The 22,167-nt window shown below is 43.3% G+C and overlaps 1 protein-coding gene across 19 annotated transcripts in view; it reads right to left on the reverse strand.

Moving 5' to 3' along the window:
- LOC115570976 (ankyrin-3-like) overlaps nt 1-4,301 on the reverse strand; it is a 106,476-nt gene extending 102,175 nt beyond the window's left edge. For 9 of the 19 annotated variants that reach the window (XM_030399861.1, XM_030399859.1, XM_030399857.1 and 6 more), the window contains exon 1: nt 3,450-4,299. In XM_030399861.1, the coding sequence (XP_030255721.1) occupies nt 3,450-3,566 (117 nt within the window). In that variant the 5' untranslated portion in view covers nt 3,567-4,299. Of the gene's footprint in view, nt 1-3,449 lie in introns of all 19 variants that reach the window. The other 10 variants (XM_030399866.1, XM_030399864.1, XM_030399860.1 and 7 more) reach the window with 3 other exon arrangements.
- Between the last annotated feature and the right edge of the window lie 17,866 nt (nt 4,302-22,167).

Here is a 22,167-nt window from a genome sequence, read left to right on the forward strand (position 1 = left end):
GTCGTTTTGCTAGACATGCTAGCAGATTAGCTTGCTAGTAGTGTTGTTTCCGTTCATGTGTGGGAAACGAACAGCTGTAAATAAAATAAAATAATCATAGACGTATTAGAGGATTTATTTTGTTAACTTTGTATAGAGCCAGGCAGGCTGTTGAAGCTAAGCTATGCTAACACGTTCTTGACTCTGACTCTGTACTCAGGCTAATGCACAGAAATGAAATTTGATATCGATCTTCTCGTGTCGCTCTCGGAAAGAAAGCAAATATGTATCATTACCGAATTGTTGAGGGAGGGTTGAGAGAGGACGAGTGTCTGTTTAATCACCTGAGAGGGAGACAGGAAGCTGAGCCAGGTAAAGACACAACAGGAGCGACTGGAGGAGAGGGGTGAGGTAAGGTGAGGCGAGGAAAATAAAAGAAAGCTAATTGAGGTGCTGCGATCCGAGGAGGGAGAGGATATTTTTGCCCAGCGGTGCCAAGAATTGGCCGAGGGCAGACGGTGTTATGGATTTACCTTGAGCGATCCCGGGACAGCTGATACCCTCCTTACAACGCTACGCTACAAGCACAGAGAAACTGCTGATGCCACCTGACACACATAATACTCCAGCAACACGTTTCCCTCACCTGTTGGTGCCTTTTAGGGAAACCGTGAGTCTGAGATCACAAAAGGCTCACGTTTCTGCGCAGTCAAGGTCAAACCTCCCTCCTCCATTTCTAATCACATTCAGGCCTCAGCGGCAGAATCCAAAGAGAGTTCTGCCTCGATAATCCTGTCGTTGTTTGATGGAAGCTCGTCATAATGCAGGAGATCGATCACAAGTCCAACACGAGGGAGAGGATCAATACGTTCTGAGGCCTTCCAAGTCAAAACGTGTTTAAAAATGTGGGTGTAATGTAATTTACAATGCTGCTGCAAACCAGAATGAGATTTATTACAAATGTAATGTTGTTTTTCTTGGCTGATCTGTGAAGAAATGTGAGTGTGGCACCGAGCCATTTAAACACAAGTTAAAAAAAACTTGTCATAAACATTTGGTCTTCTAAAGGATGGCGTTCATCTCCCGGTAACAAACTTTACTGTCATTATAATAGAACAATAACAACCACTTGGTTAAACGAAACCAACGTTAACAGTTTCGTGTCGCTTTAAATGTAAACTTGAACAGAATTTCCAGAAAATCTGCTAAAGAAAATGTGAATTAAAGGTCCAGTGTACAGGATTATGTTTTCACCACCTGAAACTAAAAATTGGGTTTTTATTTCCTCAACATGAAACTTTCATATATATAAAGAAGGAGCGGAGGACTCTATGTTTCTACAGTAGCCCAGAAAGGACAAACCAAACTGGATCTACGGATTGTTTTGTGTGTTTTTCCTCGTCGTTTGTGGCCTCTGCAGGGTGAGGGGTGTTCAGTTGGTTGCAATCTGCAACCTCACCTCTAGCTGGCACTAAATCCTACACACTTAACCTTTAATACTGACATCCGTGTTTTGTATTCTTTTACACATACACCAAATTTTCCGCCTCAGCAAGTTTTTGCTTACCACATTGTTCAACATTTATGCGGTAAAAATGTGTATTAAAAAGGTCATTTGATGCTTTTTAGGTTTTTGCCTCGACTTTATTGTGTTATGAAGCATTTTTGTTCATGTAAAAGTTCCGCCAAATGAAAAAGTCCACGCCAAAGAGTCATTGTCTCCCACAGAAAACACTCCTGTACTGCCTGAAACAATATGTTTATTTGTATTTTTATTCTAAAATATAAATACTCCAGTCAGTCAGCAGACATAGAGTTACCACTGCTGCAGGCGTTATTTTAGATCACACTACCTTGCTTGGCATGACCCACCCTGCTCACCAAAGATCGAACAGAGGCGAGATGTCTCACTCTGTGAAATACACAGTGTGAGAAGCAATGCTGCAGCAGTGCACCATTTGAGAAAAATAATGTGTTTTTTTGAAAATGTAAGTATGAACATATGACCTTTTTAAATCAGGCGGATAGAAAAGTACTTTATAACAACGTTTGCTAACTTCCTACTGCGACCGCTGAAGGGCACATCTGTCGTTTGTTGGCATTTTCCAAAACCACGGGACATTTCTTGGGAGGACACGTTGTGATTTTTGAAGACGCCCCTCCGGAGAGCGTTCATCTCTCTGGAGTCTCGTCTTTGTGGTAAAGCTACCTCCCAACAACGTGGTGACTTCCTGGATCCACAGGAAGTCACCTCTCAATCCATCTTGACCTTGATGCTAATGAGGTCACCGGTATCGACTCGTTGTGACAGGTGGCTGACCTCAGGCTAATGGCGGCCTCGGGCCAGTCAGCAAACACACACATGCACACACGCCCAAATGTCAGCATGTACACACTCGAGCCAAACACAAATGATTTCAAGCACCGAGCCAATCATAATCACACACACACACACACACACACACACACACACAGACACACACGGGTCAACAAAGTTATCCAAACACTTCAGCTGAACTGCTCTGTCAAAAGCCGCCACTGAAGTGAGAATGATTATTGATCACAAGTCAGACCAATCGATCCTGCGTGTCCGAATCAAGTCTTAACTTCGTCCTTGCACAATGACGCATGCACACACACACACACACACACACACACAGACACACACATGCACCAAAACAACCCACACCTAACCGCAGGGTGTGACTGCTGACGCTCCTGGCTTCAGAACAGATTCCTCCCTGAATTCACACCAAAATATCACACACACACATTATTTTCAGATCAGGGAGATAAAACAGAGGAAGGAATTTTTTTTTGTACATGAAAGTGAAAACATGGAGACGGAGCGGGGTGACTGAGTGCAAGTCACACACACACACACACACACACACGCACACAACTTAATCATGAGAGAGTCATTTTGGATATGAAAGTACATTTAATCCTATTTTTAGCTTTTAGAGTCATTACAACTCATTTCATGTCTGTGAGAAATATTTCATAACTCAGCAGTCATCATCTCCATCTTTTTCTCACACACACATACACACACACACTCACACACACACACTCGTCATATTATTGGCAACACGCAGCCTAAAATCCGTCCTCTCTGTCTGATTCCTGTTATCTTTTCTTTTCTTCCCTGTCCGTGCTCTCGACTCATCCATCTCCCTCGGTCTCTCCCTGCCCCCCCCCCCCCCCTCTGTATTCCCAGTGGGACCACCCGGCACTATTATCGCACTGGGTGTGTGTGTGCATGAGTGTGTGTGTGTGTGTGTGTGTGTGTGTGAGGAGGCTGCATCATGACAAAAGAGAACCTCCTAGACTCCACTAGACCGACACGTCTCCAGCCTCCCTCCCCTGTGTCAGCTCCCTTTCCTCCATCACCATCACCATCACCATCACTTTCCCTCCACCTCCTCCTCCTCCTCCTCCTCCTCCTCCTCCTCCTTCTCTTTCTCTACCTTTTTCTTCTCTATGCGCGCACGCCTCCTCGCCACCTTCTTCTTCTCCTTCTCATCTTCCGCAGCGTTGAGGTTCTCATCCGCCCTCTTCTTCAGCTGCGAGGCGGCATGCGCCATGCTGCTCCAGCCCAATTAAATCCTCACAGGTGGGGAAACGGGAGAAGGATGGAGGGATGGGTGGATGAATAGAGCGTGGACCCAAAGTCTGCTCTTTAGCTTCTTTTCTTCTCAGCTCCTAATTATCTTTTTGTTCCTCAGCTGAGTGGGGTTTTTTTGTCAGAGAAGGAGCCCTGACAGGTGTGTGAGAGGGGAAGGGTTTTCCTCTCCTTGTTGTCAAGATTTCCCTCTTTTTCTTTTGTTCCGTATCTCCCTCAGCAGTTATCCACGCCGGTCCAGTTCGGGGCAGGACGGGGACTGTTCATACTCCTGTGGTTCACCTCCTCCACCGCTGAAGGCAGCTGCTTCCACTGCCCAGTGCTCAAAGTGCAAAACAATTAGAGAAAAATACAAAAACAATTCATGTATCTGGTCCACAGCCTGATGAAATGTCCCCTTGATTAAGAATAACGTATAAAAACAGCTCAGGTCCAGGTTTGTTCGTGGCGCTCCGGGTTGGAGGTCCGAGCTCCAGCCTCTAGCCCAGCAGAGTGCTCTGTCTCCTGGGTACATTAACTGGTCCTGCTGCCTGCTTGACTGGTTCCCAGAGCTGCTTGCCGCCTGCACCTGAGCTCTGAGCCATCCTCTATGTACACACACACAACCACACACTCACACACACTCTCTCACGCTCAGCCCGCGACGTCTCGCCGGGACATACGAACAGGATGGAAATGACAGAGGAAAGGAGGTTGAGATAGGAGGAGGAGGAGGAGGAGGGAGGGAGGGAGGGGTGAGGAAGGAGGGGGCAGAGAGAGAGGTAGAGAGAGCAGCTGGGACAGCAGAAGAAGAAAAAAATAGGAGGGAGAAGGGATGGATGAATACCTCTGCTTAGTACCAGCTGGCTACGGCTGAGAGAGATAAAGAGAGAGAAGGTGGGGGATGATGCTTCTCACGGGGTACGTACAGGACACGCTCACGCTGGGAGTCCAGCAGAGCTCAGTGTGCAGGAAGTGTGCAGCCATGACGCTCCTGTTATGAAACTTCTTCAGCGCAGCCTCTTCAGCGAGCCGATACCTCCCGCTCTGCCTCCGGACCGAGAAAACAGGAGCTGACGACGAACGGAATTCAGATTTCTGACGTGAAATTCACTAAAGAAACCACGACGTCTGAATCACGTACAGTCAGACGGAGACAATAATTATGACAACTGACCAAAATGTTCAATAAACGAATCTGCGTAGTTGCAGAAGTGCAAATAATGTCGTGACATTTGGGATTCTGTGGTATCCCTGCACACTTTACCCAATCAGGACGGAGATCTCCATAAAGAGGCGGTCCAGGCTGCTCGTGAACCTGCAGAGATCCTCCTGTTCTGGTAAACAACATCAGAAATGGGAAAACTACCAATTCCAGAGCTTTGGTGATGACTTATACCACCAAACAGGCCAAAAGATGACAAACAGAGACAAAGAGAGCTGCCTCGACAGTCGTGTGATTGTGCTGAACATAGAGAGGAGGAAAAAAGACTGGAAGTTTACAGCAGCTTTTACAAAAACAGTTTGAAAGACAATATACTGTATAATAAACCTGGAGACAAAGACAAAGTGAGCCAGCACAAGAAACAAAATGAACTGATGTTGATAATCAGCAAAAAAAAGTTTATTGCGACATTTGCTGTCATGGAGATAAATGCTATGAATTCAACACATCCTGATACATGAACAACAGAACAGGTTGATTGTTAGTGATTCCCAAAACAACATGACCGTTGTGTACCAGCGACAGTCGTACCAGAACGTCGTCACACACTCGCAGGCAGGAAATCATCGTGTCTCAGGTCTCCTATTTGAAAGTCCTGCGCTTGTTAAACCCGACTGTCCATCCTGAGTACCTCCTTATACAGACTATGTCGCTCTTTATGCTTATTTACCTCACTCCCTCCTTTGCAGGTGTAATAATAACTACGACCACTAGAGGTCACCACCTAACAGAACATTTACAAATGGGTCACAATAAGCTGCTTTCACAGTCGACCTCAATGGACTCGATTCAGTCAGACGATCCAGCTCCAACTCACAAACTCTTTTGGATGTATAAATAAACATTTACCAGAAATTTAACAGCTATTAGCATTGTTAGCCGTGCTAGCATCTCAATATGTCAACAAACACGGGATTGATTACGATAATCCTCGCCGGCACTGAACTGGAAAAGAAACACTTTCACTCGACTTTTAGAAATGAACAGAAGAGGTTCACACAGGCTGCTGTGCAATAACAGATCAATTATTGAGAAACTCATGTTTTATTCATAATAAACTGATGTACACAGATACAGGAGAGTCGTACCTTAAAGGTATCTGAGAAATTAGCTGCGTTCAAGGCAGCTGCATCCATCAGCTTTGATCTAATGAGAAGAAAGACGTGCAGATTTTTGCCTCAGGCGACAACAATGATTAGATTTCTCGACTTGAACAAAACACAAGCTCAAGAACTAAAACCTGACAACATGCTCAGACCTGTGATGTCGTCCTCTGTGTGTCAGAATGTGCTCATGAAGGTGATTTACAGCTGTGTGTGAAGAGATCAGAGCATCATTGCATTGTGTGTCCATGTGTGTGTGTGTGTGATCAGTGCCTGTATGAGCTCATGTCGGTGGATTGCAGCCTTTGAATATTAACAACATGGGAGCGGGGATGCAGGATTGCAGCCGTGACAACGACATGTGACAGCAGAGCAGCCTCGCCATTGGCTGTCTGGGATGTGAGCGAGCCCTAATTGGCTACCTGGAGAGGGAAGATCCCAACCCACTACAGGACAATAACAAAGAGAGAAGAAGAAGAAGAGAGAGGAGAAGACGTCTTAATACAGAAAACCTGCATCTCATAGACATCAACTCTACCGCTGATGATACGATTCATAACCTGCTGATTAAAAGACATAAAGGGATCTTACATATTTAATTATCTGTCCGCATTACGCCTGAGGATGATCTGTGGCGATATCACACACTAGTATATGATTTATACCAACCTTTGAGTGTAACAGCCAAGCTGCTCCACAGCTCGTGCCCCAGATATTTCCCTCTGGGCTTGAGCCAATCAGTGAATGAACACTTGGACCTGACTTGAATGCCATTAACCGCAGCATCAAGTGTAAACAGCACTCCACGTTTATTGTGCATGACGTCGGGTATAATTCAGGAGCAGGAGCGGCCACAGTTCAGGTCGGGTGATAAACCTTTTTGGGTTCCGACAGCTGCGCGTGTTTCGCTGTTACAACCTACATCATCAGCCTAACTGTGCTGTCCATTGATAAATCCAGGGTTTAAATACTCAGCTCTGTATTATATTGTGGCCTTTTTAATGTCAGCTTCATGATCAAAGTGGCGAGCGACATGTCAGTGTGGAAGAGCGAGAGGATCATAGAGACACAGTCTGTAGTTTTCCTGTAATATTCTAAAATATTTCTTATGATTACTCAGCAGCATCTCCAAACAATACACTGTGAATACTAATTTCTATACTATATCTGTAGAGTACTGTTGTCTTTATTATCAAAGTCAAAAGTAGGAACATGTAGTCATGACAGGATCGTACAGACACACTGCTGCCTGTAACATTCCTGCAATATTCCCAAAATATTTCTATGATCATTTAGAAAAAAACGAGACTAAACTTGGGAGGTTGAGCGTGTGTTGGTTTGTTGGCGTTGCTCCCACTGAGCTCGCCCCCTCGTTAGAAATTAACAAATCGACTTTCGACGTAATGGCAGCATAGGCAACAGGCTCCGGACAGCAACATTCAAAAGATGCCCGATAAACTCAAATTTATTAAAGGTAATGTCAGAGTAAGGTGAGTTATAGCAGGTGAATGACTATGGCCATCAGAAAGGGGAAGAAAACACTCGCACAAGGTAAGAAACACGACGGCAGCTGCTAGCTAGTAGCATTAGCAAGATAGAAACCGGTATGCAGACGGACGGTGAGTCGGGATGTTCTCCTGAAAAGAAGAATTCAGGAAGGAAAATTTACAGAAGAATGGAGGAACGAGAAATGAACAAATCACACGCAGGATACAGAAACTTGTTGTGTCGACACAAGCCTTAAAAATAGTTCAATAATACACAATGCTAACTTTGTAGCTTTCGGCTGACATGATGGTACAACAGTGAAATAACTGGTGGGGATGGAATCATCCAGCTCCACGGTTTCATCTCCCAGAATCCACCACCGGCTGCAGATGTTGCCCCAGACTGCACAGCTGCACTCTGCAGCTGTTAAAGGTTACAACGCCAACGCTTGAAGCATTATTACACACTATGAATCTGTCCAACTCTGCAGCAGTGTGCAAAATAAACTGTCTAACACCTGTGAGTTCATGGAGCCCGTCACTGTCGTTCACCTTCGTTAAAAAGTTTTCTCTCTCGCCTTTTATTCACAATCTCTGGTTCTCCTCAGGTTAATGTGACAAACGCTCCGACGGCGTTTTAAAACAGAACATGTTCAAAGTGAGATCGTACATTAAGCAGTAAATCCTCGTCCCGCCTAATCATAAACCAAACTGCAGTTACTGCGTTATAATAAGTCATCAGTCAGAGAGCGACTTCAGATACATTAAAGTAATCCTTCATTATCTCCATCTGTAAGAGGGGCTTATGAATGGGACCATAAAGGCCGTCTGTCTGTGTCGGATCTGGGATTAACAGCAGGTGATTTCTCTGAACACGGATCAGAAATTTAAAAGTGGCCCAACAAAAGATGATGATGTTAAAGGTTTAGGAGTTCGGCTCGCTCGTCTCGGGGTTGATGTCTTCACAGCGACACGACTCTCCTCTCCGTTTTAATACACTTTCATGTTTCTCTCCCTGTTTTCGCTGCACAGCCGCCGTTTTCTGAAACAGCACACTCAGGAGTAACGTCAGGCTCTGGATGTGGGTCAGCAGCAAATATGCCAGTCAGATGCATTATTTCTCCGTGTACTCGTTCATCATCTTTTCCCTCCTCCTACATCCTTTCTGGTTTGTTTTTCTCCACCCCTGCCGTATCAATCTTCGTGTCCCCGTGCTGCTGATCTCACCCCTCCTAATGCTACTCGCTCCCTGCAGCAAACTGCTCGGTGCACACGACCACGAAACTGCAGTTAATCAAGTCGTGGGCTCGTGTGTGTGTTACTGGCCTCCACAGGGTACAAACAATATTGCAATCTGGAAGCGTGAACACAGCGCGGCCTCGAGGGTTCATCGGAGAACTGAGGCACATTTTATAAATGAAAACGCGAACATAACAACATAAATATTAGAAAAAACATCATCATGTGATTTAAACTGTTGACCAGTGAGAACGTGGAGCTCTTTTAATGATCATTTTAGCACATTTTTGCAATAAATCAATATAAAATGCCCCGAAAGTGTTCTCGAGATCTTTAATTTGCTTGTTTTTGTTTGACTAACAGCCCAAAATCCAAAGATATTCAACGTACAATCATATTAAACAGATAACAGAAGCAAACTTTCACATCTAACGAAGCTCGAAATCTTTAACAGTGAATCGCTGTCTTTAAAATGTAAAATGCAAACTGCTGCTTATACTGCGGCGTGATGAATGATGATGCACCGAGGAATATAAAAGCCACAGAAGCGTAAACAACACCTCGTTTCTGGAGCGACTCAATATTAAACCATTGATCGTTGGGAGAGGCGGTCACACTGGAAACATCTCCAACTGGCTCGACCCAGGGGAGGATTAAACCCGTCCAGAACACGATTGGTAACCATCTACCAGAGAGCCCGAGGACACTACGAGACAACGCGCACTCCAGATGTTCATCATCAGCCTCCAACACGGTAAGACCAGCTGAGATACTGAGCTCCCAGGCCTCCTGTAGAGGACCGGAGCTCGGATGAGGGAACGCAAGACCGTAAAACACACAATCACTCATAACCGCACACCACAGAATATTGCACAACGCAGAGCCGATCAAAAATGTAAAGCAAAAACTAAACATTCCTGTTTGACCTGCTCACATACAATGTACAGTATATATACTGGAGACATCTCATGTGCAGGCGTGATCATACATGAGAGCGTCGGGTTGTGTTTGTGCCTAATGGATCAGAGTCAGGCGGTAAAAGCGTAACGACAGGAGGGGAGAGAGGAAGCATGAATAAATCTGAGAGGGAGTGATTTATCCTGGGTGGAGTTTACATCCCTCCCAGGAAATACGCTGAGAGGTGTGGTAAGTACAGAAGAATTAAGATGTATTGTTTTATATAATAATAATAATCAAAAGCAAACTGTTCTGCACCTTTACATGCACAAACGCTGATGTTTACAGGGGTTTCCTGTGGCGTCTGGCTCCCTCTAGTGGCAACACATGAGCCTCCACGTCTTCCAGAGTGGATGTTAAATCTTTCAGGCGTTTACAGGCCATGTGAATTATTCATCCACACATGAAGGGTGCAAAGCAATTCCAGCCACTAGACTTACAGCCCTAATAAATACTATAGAAGGTAATATAGAGCGTGTGAAGTTAATTTACAGTGATGTGAGTTTCCTGCCTGAATTCTGCAGAACAAGATGTACTGAGGGTTCATTTTGATCCACACAGATACGATCTGGATTGTGTGTTTAGTGTGTGTGTTACTTTTAGGGTGTCACTGGTTACAGAGCCATGGAAACTAAACACAAACCCATTTTTGTTGATGCAGTATAATGTGTACCAGGTGCAGTTTTTATATCTGACCACTCGGGGGCAGCATCATGCAGAGAGAGAGGAGAGTGGACGCCTCGCTGATTGTTTTCTGCTCACTTTCAAAAAGCAAACTGAGGGTTATTTCTTAATAAAGTGAGAATATCAGTTGAACCAGCCTTCCTTAAGGTCTCGTTCAGCCTCACTGGAGTTCATCAGCTGCACAAATCAGACATATGACATTTTTAATGCACCAACATTAGCAGTCCCTCATTACTGGTGAGCTGCTCAATAGATTTAAATTGTGCCGGAAGTCAAATTTAATCTGATATGTGGTGCAGTTGGTGATTAATTAGAGTAAAGAGCTCAGGCCTCTGTCGATAAAGTGACTGCACAGCACTCCAGTTCAGCATCCTCCAGCTGGACTCCAGCCCAGCTGACAGGAACACAAAGTGAGCGAACCGCAGAGCTCAGACATCTCTTATAATGAGCTACAGTGTAGAGTCATATCCATTGATTATGGATTAATCGTTTATCGTGTTATGTAGCATTTATGTACATGAAAAAGTACACATAAAAAGTCCCTGACTAACTTATAAGGAACTAGTAACTCATGTGTGTCAATATATAACGTATTTTTATATATTTTTATATATTCATTATAAAAGATATACACTCTATTCATTCAGCAGACATTCGATTGCTACTGCTGTAGCCGTTATTTTAGATCACGCTACCTTGCTCGGCATGACCCGTCCTACTCTGCCTCTGATTGGCTACATCCTGCCCGTTAAAGTGAAACTCTGGCCAAAAAGCAACCAGGGCTATATTTGTGATTGAACATGAGTCAAACCTTCATGTAAAAGCATAATTACAACGAAAGAGGCACTTTAGAGATTTACCGTAGTTTCGTTTTTGTTTACTAAAAAGAAGGTTTTTGGACAACTCACGTTAGCAGTAGCATCTCCGGCGCGCCGCGATCATGGCAGACAAAAAGTGTTGATCCCCGAGTGCAACCTAACAGGAAGGCTTGAGCGGTCCAGCATTACTCTCTTGCCAGTTAGGTCGCACTTGGGGTTCGACATTTTTTGTCTGCCATGATGGCGGCGCGCCGGAGATGCTACTGCTAACGTGAGTTCTCCAAAAACCTTCTTTTTAGTAAACTCTGTGTACACAAACAATGTTCTCAATGCTCGTCTTCATGTGTAGAGACCCTGGTGATACTACGAGCAAAGTTTCATGTTGTGTCGAGACTTCTTAGTGTTTTAAAAATAGAGATTTTGATGCTATCGTAAAAGTGCCCCTAGCACTCCCACTGAAAATTAGCTTGCGCGAAAACGAAACTACTTTAAATCTTAAAAGTGTCTCTTTCATTGTAACAACGCTTTTACACGAAGGTTTGACTCGTATTCAATCACAAATAAAGCCTTGGTTGCTTTTTGGCAAGAGTTTCACTTTAAGTAAAGCCCATGTGCAACTCTCACCAAAGATTGAACAGAGGCGAGAGGTCTCACTCTGCAGCTAAAACACAGCATTAATGACACAGTGTGAAAAGCGATGCTGCAGCGATGCATCATGGGAGAAAAATAATGTGTTTTTTGAAAGTAAAAGTATATAAACCTGTTCTACTAGGACCCCCAAATAAAAACATGAACCTGAAAATCAGCATAATATGACCTCTTTAACAGCGTTTTCAGAAGAAGAATGACACATTGTTAATATTTCATTTTTTCCATGTGGTATCCATTATTCTGTTCCTTTAAACGTCTCCATGTTAAGACAGAAACATGGACATCTGCTCAGGAACAAAAGGAACTATTTAAGCACTAAAACTTGTTTTTGCAATGTGCCTCCACCTGCGCAGAGCACCAGGTGGGTGAGGATTACAGCATCAGGACATTAGCGGTGTGTCATTCGATGTTCCATTAAAGTTTCCCCCATGGAATTACTTTTTAATGTGATTCCTTGTTGCACGGTCCTGTGTGGTATCCCTTAATCCATTTGGAGCTTTAATTTCCATCTTATTGGTCAAACAACGATGTCCCACTCATTTACCCTGCATTATGTCCCACCACAGTATCCGGAATCAATAGGAGAGTGCCCCCGATTTGATGCCATTAAGACGCTTTCGACATGCGGCTTCATCGGGACTCAAACTCCACTCAGAAACTTTTCACATTGCTGGAAACGGGAGCGAAGAGAAGCTGCGGTTTGACGACGCAAACACCCAGAAAATCATACAGCTTTGTGTCTTCTCCGTCGCAGCTGCATTCACACAAATATATGCTGACAATGTGAGAAAGAATTTACTTTGCTGGTGCTCGATAATACAATTCTCTCAAGACTGAACTCAGGAGCTGACTGGAAGAAAGCAAAATCGCACCGCACGAGCAGATTTTCTCCACTGGTTTCCAGAAAAGCAGGATTTTAACTGATAAAACAGCGTGGAGGGGTCGCTGCATTGCTTTGAATTATCTCTACAACCCTCTTTGAGTTTCCTTTCGTAACCGATACCCACCTCTGTTTGTTCTTTATCTTGTAACAACACCTGCTGATCGTCGAAGCCTTATCACTACAAACAGGACACGTGGACGTCCTGGTGCTGCCGCTACGCTGCGTGTCGCTGGCAGCCGTACTCCGTCTCTATTTGTGTATCAGCGTGTGAGGGCACAGACAACCTTGCAAACCGATATACTAATTAACCGAAACGGAGACGCGGATGCCGGAACATATTTCAGGGCCAATATGTGAGAAGCCTCCGACCCCCTCGGCCTTCAAACCCCCCAAATTACAGCAAACGTGGTGTGACATTTAAAATGAAAACAGTGCTGGAGGAGAGCTCTTTGTCTCTGAGATCAATGTGAAAAAAAACAACCTTCGCGGCGTCTCACCTGAGTCACAGCGTTCCGTATGAAAGGTCAAGTCTGATGCGTTTAAGACTGAAGAGGAACGATATTTAGATTTCCTCAACAAGCTTCACCTCCTAACAAGACGACATTAAGAACATTCCCATAAACGATCAATACTGTATTTTTAAGCCAGACACTGACATTGATCTGATAAAGTATTTTGGCTAATACTATTTTTTTTTTCTTGTCGTTTGGGGCCATTTTTGACTTTGAGGAGTAAAGAAGAGAAAGGAGGAAAAAAATGGGACCAAAAGAGGCTTTAAATCCACCGTATGCAACTTCTGTCAGCGAAACAATTAAGAGAATGATGTCATGAGGTGGAATGAGGTCACGTTAAACAACCTCTGCAGAAACGATATCGGACGATGTAATGTCATACAGTTTAATTCACGTTACGTTAAAAGGTGCACTGTGTAGTTTTTCAATCAAACATTTCAATCAGTAGAGAGAAAGATCTTCACTGACTAAAGAAACAAACTGACACCACAGTTTCATACCGTTTTACTTTGTTTACATGTGGCGGACCCTGCCACCTTTCTAGCTCCAAACAGTATCCTGGGGACCTTATTTATTATCTCTGAGAACAGCTCGTTCATTCAGTTATATTTATGAGTTTGTATGAATATTCTGAGTGTGAATATAATCTCCAAAACTACACAGTGCTCGTTGTACGCTCAGCACACCGGTATCTGTCAGGTGTAGCTCGTTAGCGGGAGCCAATCAGCTCAGCTCCACAGGTGGTGTGACGCTTATGTGTTGTTATGATGCTACAGGTGACACTTTGCCTCTAAACAGTAGATAATAACTTCAAACAATCAAACTATATTAAAGGGATAGTTTGTGTCTTCAATGTGTGTTTTCGTATGTTCAGTCATGTTTTAACACGTGTTCAAACTTTTTGTAAACAACAAGCTAAACGAACTATATTAAAAGTTTCAGCAGTGTAGTTTATAAAGTTCTTGAGCAGTGGGTCATTAATTGTAAATTAATAAATTATTTGTATTTCCGTTAGTCGTTACCAGAGCAACAGATGCTGTTCCTGTCCCGGGCTCTGCAATCATTAAACAGGCATGAAATATATCTTTAATATCTTCACCACCATCGTTTAAATACCACACTTACAAGAAAAGTTTATTTTTTACGTTACGTGTTTACGTACCAGATTTATTTCTACACCTTTTAACTCTCAGTATCACTCTCTCTCTCTCATAACTATACGATAAAATGCTCCAGCTGAGCCCTGGAGGCGACTCTCAGCCGTCATGTCTGAGAAGTGCTCTCATTGTTTGGACAGAACGTGGCCTCCTTCCCTCCCTCCCTCCCTCCCTCTCTCCCTCTCTCCCTCTCTCTCTCCTCTGGCTGTCTCCATCTTCTGTCTGATAGACTCTCTGTGAATCTCTCTGACGCTCTCAAACACTTTACTTCTCCCTCGCTCACTCCACCGACACTGACAAAGCACAATCCAGACATCCGACACACCGTAAAACCCGATTAAAAACACTAGATAAGGATGCATATACAGTAAGTGCATATTACTCAAGCGACTGTTAGATGATGCCGGCCTGCAGAATCAGGACAGGAATATTAGATCACATTCAGGAGGAGGAGGAGGAGGAGGAGGAGGAGAGGGAGTTTGGGTGTGGCTCGACCAGACAGGCCGTAAAAAGAAAAAGATAAATGTCCATTAACAACGTGGTCGAGCTCGTGTGGGCAGAGCAGCCTCGTACATGCGCCTCCATCCAGCCTTTCTCAAATGTCAAAAACAGGATAATCACATCTGAGAGTGAAAAAAAAAGGAAAGGAAACTCCTGCTTTTACCTGCTGACTTCCCAAGATAAGAGACAGCGAGGCCCAGCTGGTGGGCCGGGTGACAAACGAGGGTTAACTGAGGGGCCGAGACCACAATCAGAGGGAGAGAGACCATGACAGCCACTTACCTACAGGAGAGAGAGAGAGAGAGAGAGAGGGAGGGAGACAATCAATCAGCCAGTGTATTGAACATTTAGGAGAATCTGTCTGCCTGCCGTGTTTACATCCACCTGTTATTCATCTATCTGTGACTGTCTGTCTCTCTGACTGTCTGTCTGCCTGTCTGAGGTCAACTTCGGTCTCCTGCTGGCTCTCTGCCAGCTGTCTCCAAGGCAACCGGATACACGAGCCACAAATAGCTCCTCCGAGCAGAGTATCCCTCCGCCACATCGAACCACATCGCAGCCCGTCACACTTCAAAACACTCCGCAGCAGCAGATAGATCTCATTCATCTGAGAAACGAGGTCTTTATATTTGTTCCTGACTGACCGTTTGTGTGATTGGTGTGATGTTAAATATTGTAAAGTTTTAGTTTAGGTCTTTCAGAATTCAGCTCGTGCCCCAAAAAGGATCTTACCTGAATAATTATATGAATATTAATACGTACTTGATGTATTAAGCTGAATACATACATCAGTTCTGGTCTTTGAAAAATTGAGAGGGACATTTTCGTTTAACCGATTTCCTTAAAACAAAAACAAAAAAAAAGGTAATCCACATTTTCACACATCAAACATTCAATAACTATGTTTTTATATCATTTTAACTTTTGTTCACACTGAAAATTAAATTTAAAGGACATGTGAACAATCTATATCCAACCTTCATCAGGTGTTGTTGATGCTGATCACCAAAACATGAAGCTGTATAAAAAAAATAGCTCTCCTGGTAAAGAGAACGCCTCATGCAGGCTGCTGACGTCGAGGCTCGGGGTTTAAATCCAACCTGTAGCTTTTGCTGAAAGATGTTAAACCACATGAAGTTCTTCAGACGTCTGTACCTGAAGCTGAAAAGTTGTCTAAAGTTATATTGTAAAAACCTTGAAGGATGTCACTCGGACATCTCAAGTGAGACGTCTAAAAAAGACTGGGTTTCAGACTGTTCGCTGAATAAAACAACGTACCTGAATAAAATCACTTTTCTCACATTTAATCAGCAAAATAATTAATGGAAACAAATAACTTCCTGTTTCTCCCAGCTCAGTCAGTATTAAATACTCACGGAGGCAAAAGATTTCATGTTTATTTCATGTTTTAAAACTGCAGCTCGTCCTCTAATGAAATAATGATGCAAGTTTCATAACTTCTGGTTTGCACGAGGCGCGTCTGCTGGGTCCCCTCATAACAAGAATATGAGTAGTATATTTTTATTTTTAGCCGCGTAACAAGACGACGCTACATTCAATAAATGTTTCGGGCTCTACAACACCGTCGCGTCGCCTCCTTGAGGATCATCTTGAAAAGCTCGCTTTCACGACGTCGTCCTCGGAGATCAGATCTTAATACGTCCGCCACCCTCGTCTGATCTGAATGTATGTGTGCGTCTGGAGGCTGCGCTCTAATCCACGTGGAATGATAACCCTCCCTGACATTATAAAGGTTAATTAGACATGAACTTTCCATTATAGACACTGAGAGCTCATCCTAATCCGCGTATTCACACACAAACAGCATGTACTTTCCACACACACACACACACACACACACAGACACACAAGTGAAGCATACTCGGGCGCAACAGGAACGCGGCCGCTTCAGGACGGGTATCCTGACCCGACTCTGGTGGGCATGCTCAGTAGAGCTATGCAAATGACCCTGGCGATGACACCTTGGCCGGCTGTCATGGCAACACATCAAGAGGCAGGCATGTGGTCACTGGCAGGAGGAGGAGGAGGAGGAGGAGGAGGATGGAGGATGGAGGGGGAAAAAAAAGGAGTCATATGAGGTAAAAAATGAGGAATGAGAGGAAGCGGAAGCAGCCGTGATGAGAAACAAGATAAAAGAGAGCGGAACGAGTCAGACGAGGGAGGTGAGGAGGTGATGAAGGAGCGAACGAGGACGGCGGCTAACGATGCTGTAAACTAGACTAATGTGTCTGCAGGTGTCGGCCAGCATCTGCTCTCTGTGTTCAACAGAACAAGGACGAGTAATCAATCAACAGACTTCTAATTCCACCTGATCAGTCTTTTTGTCCCCTTAATTGATCTTTATCCCTTTATTCATGAATCTGCTGGAGTTTCTGATGGCTCTCTCGTAATTTAACATGTATTTGCAGTCCCTCCAGGATTTCGCAGACGTTTTTTTTTATAACTGAGGCATAAAATGTCTGATTTCAGCAGCTTTTCTAAAAAAATGTGATGCATGTTGCAGCGTTTTAGCTGTTAAACACAAACATGCCCTCCATTTCTGGGTGTGTTCTGCAGAATAAAAGCGTTTGTATGTGCATGTTCAACTACAACCACGCTCCGATGCAAACAATGTGACAAACACATAAGGGAAATTCCTCGCACAGTCTCGAGCAGTATTGTTTTGCTGGTAAACGTCAGAATATCGTCTGCGTCTTCAAAATTTGCGGGCAAGATTTGCAAGCTCGTGCAGAACTCGCAGGGATCGGTTGAATTTGTCTTCATTGCTGTGATTGCAACATTACAACTTCCTCGAGGGACTGTGACGCTGCCAGAGAGGAAGTCATTTTATAACGAGTATAAACGAGATTCTTAACGATGACTACAGAAGCTCACCGGAGTCTGAATCACTTGTTCAGCAGCCGAGAACTTCTGGTGTCGCAGACGACAACGAGCTCAAAAAGTCTGAAAAAGTTTGACAGTGGCAGAGTGTGAGTGTGTTACTGATACACAAGCGCCACAAAAGTTGGATTTATGTTCAGCTTTATACGTCAAGTCTGAAATCAAGAACTCAGATCCCTCCGTCTTTATTTACATTTTGTCAAGTGTAAGAAAAGTAAAATTCTCTGAAAGGAATCAGAACATGAGCAGAAGGGACGAGGGTGCGCTGAGTTTTTACGCAACAAGGTCATATTTGGACACAGATGTTAATCTTACCAGCAGTCGTATTAATATTGTGGGTTTAATAACATGCAGTCAGCTCAGAAATGTTGCGTTTGCACCTATTTGTGTTCAACCGTGTAATGAAACCGATTATTTTAACGTACATGTGTGCTGTTTTTGTGCTGACCTGCCATAGTGGATATTGGTGTGTGTATGTGTGTGTGTGTGTGTGTGTGTGTGTGTGTGTGTGTGTGTGTGTGTGTGTGCCTAAGTGACAGAGACAGATAGACGGTAACATTAAGGATGTAAGATGTCACGCCTGCTTCTCTGATGTGCTGTTTGCAGGGACGATGCCGTTCATGTGCGACACTAAACAAGCAGATTGTGTGCGTCTGCTACTTTGCACCTTTAGCTTTAGCGGCGCAACATGACATGATGGATGATGGCGCGATTAACTGTAAGCACACAGTCCTCGCTAGAGCCCAAACACACACACACACACACACACATGCAGACAATGATGACGTCCATCTCAGTGTGTGTGAGGAACAGTCTGGGTATTTCCAGCAGGCGACCTGCCAGTACTCTCAATGTTCCAGTTCAGAAACCCCTCCGCCTTCTGCCTTTTCCTCGTCCTCCTCACATCATCACTTGTTCCTCTTCCTTTCTTTATTTCTTTATCTGTCATGTTTACTCGTCTGTCCGCCATCTGCTCGAAGCAGTTAAAGCCTTACAGGAGCGTCTGACTGATGCATGCTGTGTCATAAATGGTCAGCCTTCTTCTCAGAGTCGTTACTCAGTTAATTTACTGACTCCATGCCAGCATCACACTGTCACACTCACTGTTTACATCATTCAAACCATTAAAGAGAGTGACAAAATCCACAGAAATTAAAGCTTCTGTTCAATGTTCTGTGACATCACTGAGGCTCAGACTATCCACACTTTCCCCTTAATGTTAAAGGAATAGTTTTAGGCTACTCGGTTTCTTAGTTTAGCGCTCAGTAGCACTAGTGCTAAGCGCAAAGTCTGGAAAACCCTTTGAAATAACCTTGTTAGCTAAAAATAAACAGTATCCTACTGGATTAATGGCTGAAATAGTCCTATTTAGCTCAAAGCAGGCCTGTTAGATAAACATGTGTGATAAAATTAGCTTTAAAAACAACAAAGATGGCTGAAGTTGTTGGTTTAAAACAATTGTTAAATGGTCTAAAAGTAAAAAAGAAAACAACAACTAAAAACCAAAAGCTAAAAGTAGATTAACAGCTGAAAAGTGAGCTAAAACCAATGGACAAATAGTTTCAGAGTTAGCTAAAAGGAGGAGAGTTAAAATAGTTAGCTAAGAGCAACAGATAGCCTAAACAGAAAGTTTGAAAAGTCAACTAAATGTATTTGATAAACAGTTGAAATAGTTAGCTAAAAGAGATGGCTAGGCTAAACAGTTGAAGATTTAGCTAGAAGTATAAGTTGAAATAGTTAGCCAACAAAATTGATAATTGGCTAAAATAATAGGAAGGGTAAAGGTTAAACAGATTAAATCATTAAATCAAAGTTAAAATAAACAGCTAAAAGTAGCCTATTTGAACTAGTTAGCTAAAAACAATGGATAAACAGTTGAAGACTTAGCTAAGTATTATAGTTAGCTAAAAGTAGATGGATAGATCAAATAGTAAGCTATTGGGAAATGGATATGAACAGTTAAAACTGTGTGCTAATAGATAAACATAGCACAGTTTGCTAGAACTATTTAACAAGCATCTGAAACAGTTAGCTAAAAGCAATGTATAAATATTTAGCTTTCAGTAATGGATAGCCTACACATTTGAAACAGAAAGCTAAATGTAGCCTATGCTACAGTACAAGTAAAAGAGGGTTAAATACTGTATGTGATAAACATTTAAAAGCAGTAGAGGGTTGAAATACTTAGCTAAAGGTTAATGTAAACCAATGAATTAGCCTAGTGAGCTAACAATAGACTGATATGCCAGTGGTTCCATTATTGACAGGGCTTTGAAAGTACATTAGACATGTTAGCAGTTCTGAGTAGCCTGATTCATCCAGATAACCTGATAAAAGACCTTCAGACAGTACTGAACCAGCAACAAGACGGTAACTAAAGTGAGAAGAAACTGAGCACGAGCAGATGTTGGTTCAGAGGGTTAAGATGTCTGTGCCAGTTTACTTTCCAAACATCTGACCTACATAAGCGTCTGTCCACATTTCTCCCTGGCACAGCCTACTTCTGCCTTTGTCTGCCCGTCCTCTCCACCAGAAAAAGCGAAAAGAAAGAGGAGATAGGAGGGTGGAGGAAGTGAGCGAGGGGAGGAGGAGGAGGTAATGGGAGGATGTGTGAGTGAGACAAAGAAAAAAAACAAAGAGAGAGAGAGACGACAACAACAACAACAACACATAAAAACGAGAGACTGAAAGTGAAAGAAAGAGAGAGAAACAAAGACGGGATTGAAGAGGAGAAAGGAGAGAAAAGACAGAGTGATGCACGGTGACAAATATGAAAGGAGAGAGATGGATGGTTCCCCTGAAACCATTACATCACCTTCTGCACACTCCTGTTGCCATGGCTACAGAGTCACATTAGCCTAATCATACGACCGTCTGACACCTTCGCTTAGCCTTCGTCCTGAACTCCAGGTCTTTGTACACTTGACTGTGTCTTGTCTGCCTCCTCCTGTCTTTTGATTTGAATGGAAGCTGATCTATTGTATTTCACCCCCCCCCCCCCCCCCGCCTGAAGGCCAAAGTGAGGCTGCTTTAAGAGATATGATGAACAAATGACTCTGGAGATCGAGTCTAGAGCCAATTAGGCGTCATAACAGGAAAACACAACACGAGAGAGGACTGTAAAGGAACAAGAACGTCCACGTTGTTTTTATGTGTACATACAATCAGCTGGGACTGAGCCTGAGAGCTGCAGGAGTCTCCAGAGAGGGTAAAGAAGCAGTTCACCAAAAATGACGCCATCATCCACTTTGTTGTTGTCATATAGCCTACTAATTTCATTCATGAGTTCTCCCTCATCAAACATATTCTACCAATAAGAAAATATCACTGTCTTGTAGCGATTTTGGTCACTTTTGACATTAGAGATAGACAGAATACCTATTTTTTAATACAAAACTATAAATGTGCAATATATTACATTTTTATGTAGAAGTGACTATTTCAAGTGAAGTTCTGGCTCTCTTCCCATTCATTAAGCGAGATGCCTGATCTTGTTAGCCTGGAAAAACATTGCCAAGATGGCAGCCGAATAGCTGGCAGGTATCGAAAAGTTACAGAAATGGTCTGACGCAGCGTTTTAGACGTTGGAAAGGTGTCGAGTACCTCTGATGAAACATTTTAGATGCTTTACATTCGTCAGATTAACATCACCGCTTGTGATTCAGTGGGGAGCAGCAGGGGCGACGTGTTTTTGTAGGCTAGCCTGGGAGTTAGCATCACCCTTTGACAAAAAAAAGTTAGCAACCATTATTAAAAGACATGTTAATGCTTTTAAAATAACAGCAGGGGTATTTGAGTTTGTTTCAGTTTCTTACGTTTATGTTTCTTTTAGGCATTTATTAAAAAATCATTAAAAAAACCTCTAACTTTGAACTGGAGGTGCTAAAATGCTAACTGACTGATTTAAATAATCCTCAAAATCCTGCTAAAGTAAATGAATCTGATAATTCACAATAAAAGAAAAGAAACATCTGAAAAAAAGTTTTCCTGTCCTGTGTATCCTCGTGCGACCCCTCGGGGGATCCCCGCCCCTCCACTTCCATCAGGACCAGGATAAGAAATTAATCTGAGTACGGTTCTGCTGCTGTAGCTGCTCAGCGGTGATCTATAGCTGACACTACGCCAGCTTTTCTTGCAGACCACGGCTCCTTCTGAGACCACCGCTGCTGCTTAGGCAGTCGCTGTAACATTAAGCTAATTCACCAGCGATGTGTCGTTTGTGCACTTTTTCTTTTTCTTTTTTTTACTTTTCTCTACAGCCTCTCACGCTCAGCAATAACTTCACTCAGCAGTTGGATGTATTACATTTATAACTGCTAACATCGGCTCAACGTGTCGAGTGAAGAGCAACACCGAGGCTGTGTTTGTTTTTAATAAACTGGAACGAGCCTTGGGAATAAGATATAAATATGACGACTAGTTTAATATGTTCACCACAGAGCAGGAACGTACTCGTCTCACCTTGC

Source organism: Sparus aurata, chromosome 20 (assembly GCF_900880675.1).
Source record: "Sparus aurata chromosome 20, fSpaAur1.1, whole genome shotgun sequence".
NCBI lineage: Eukaryota > Metazoa > Chordata > Actinopteri > Spariformes > Sparidae > Sparus > Sparus aurata.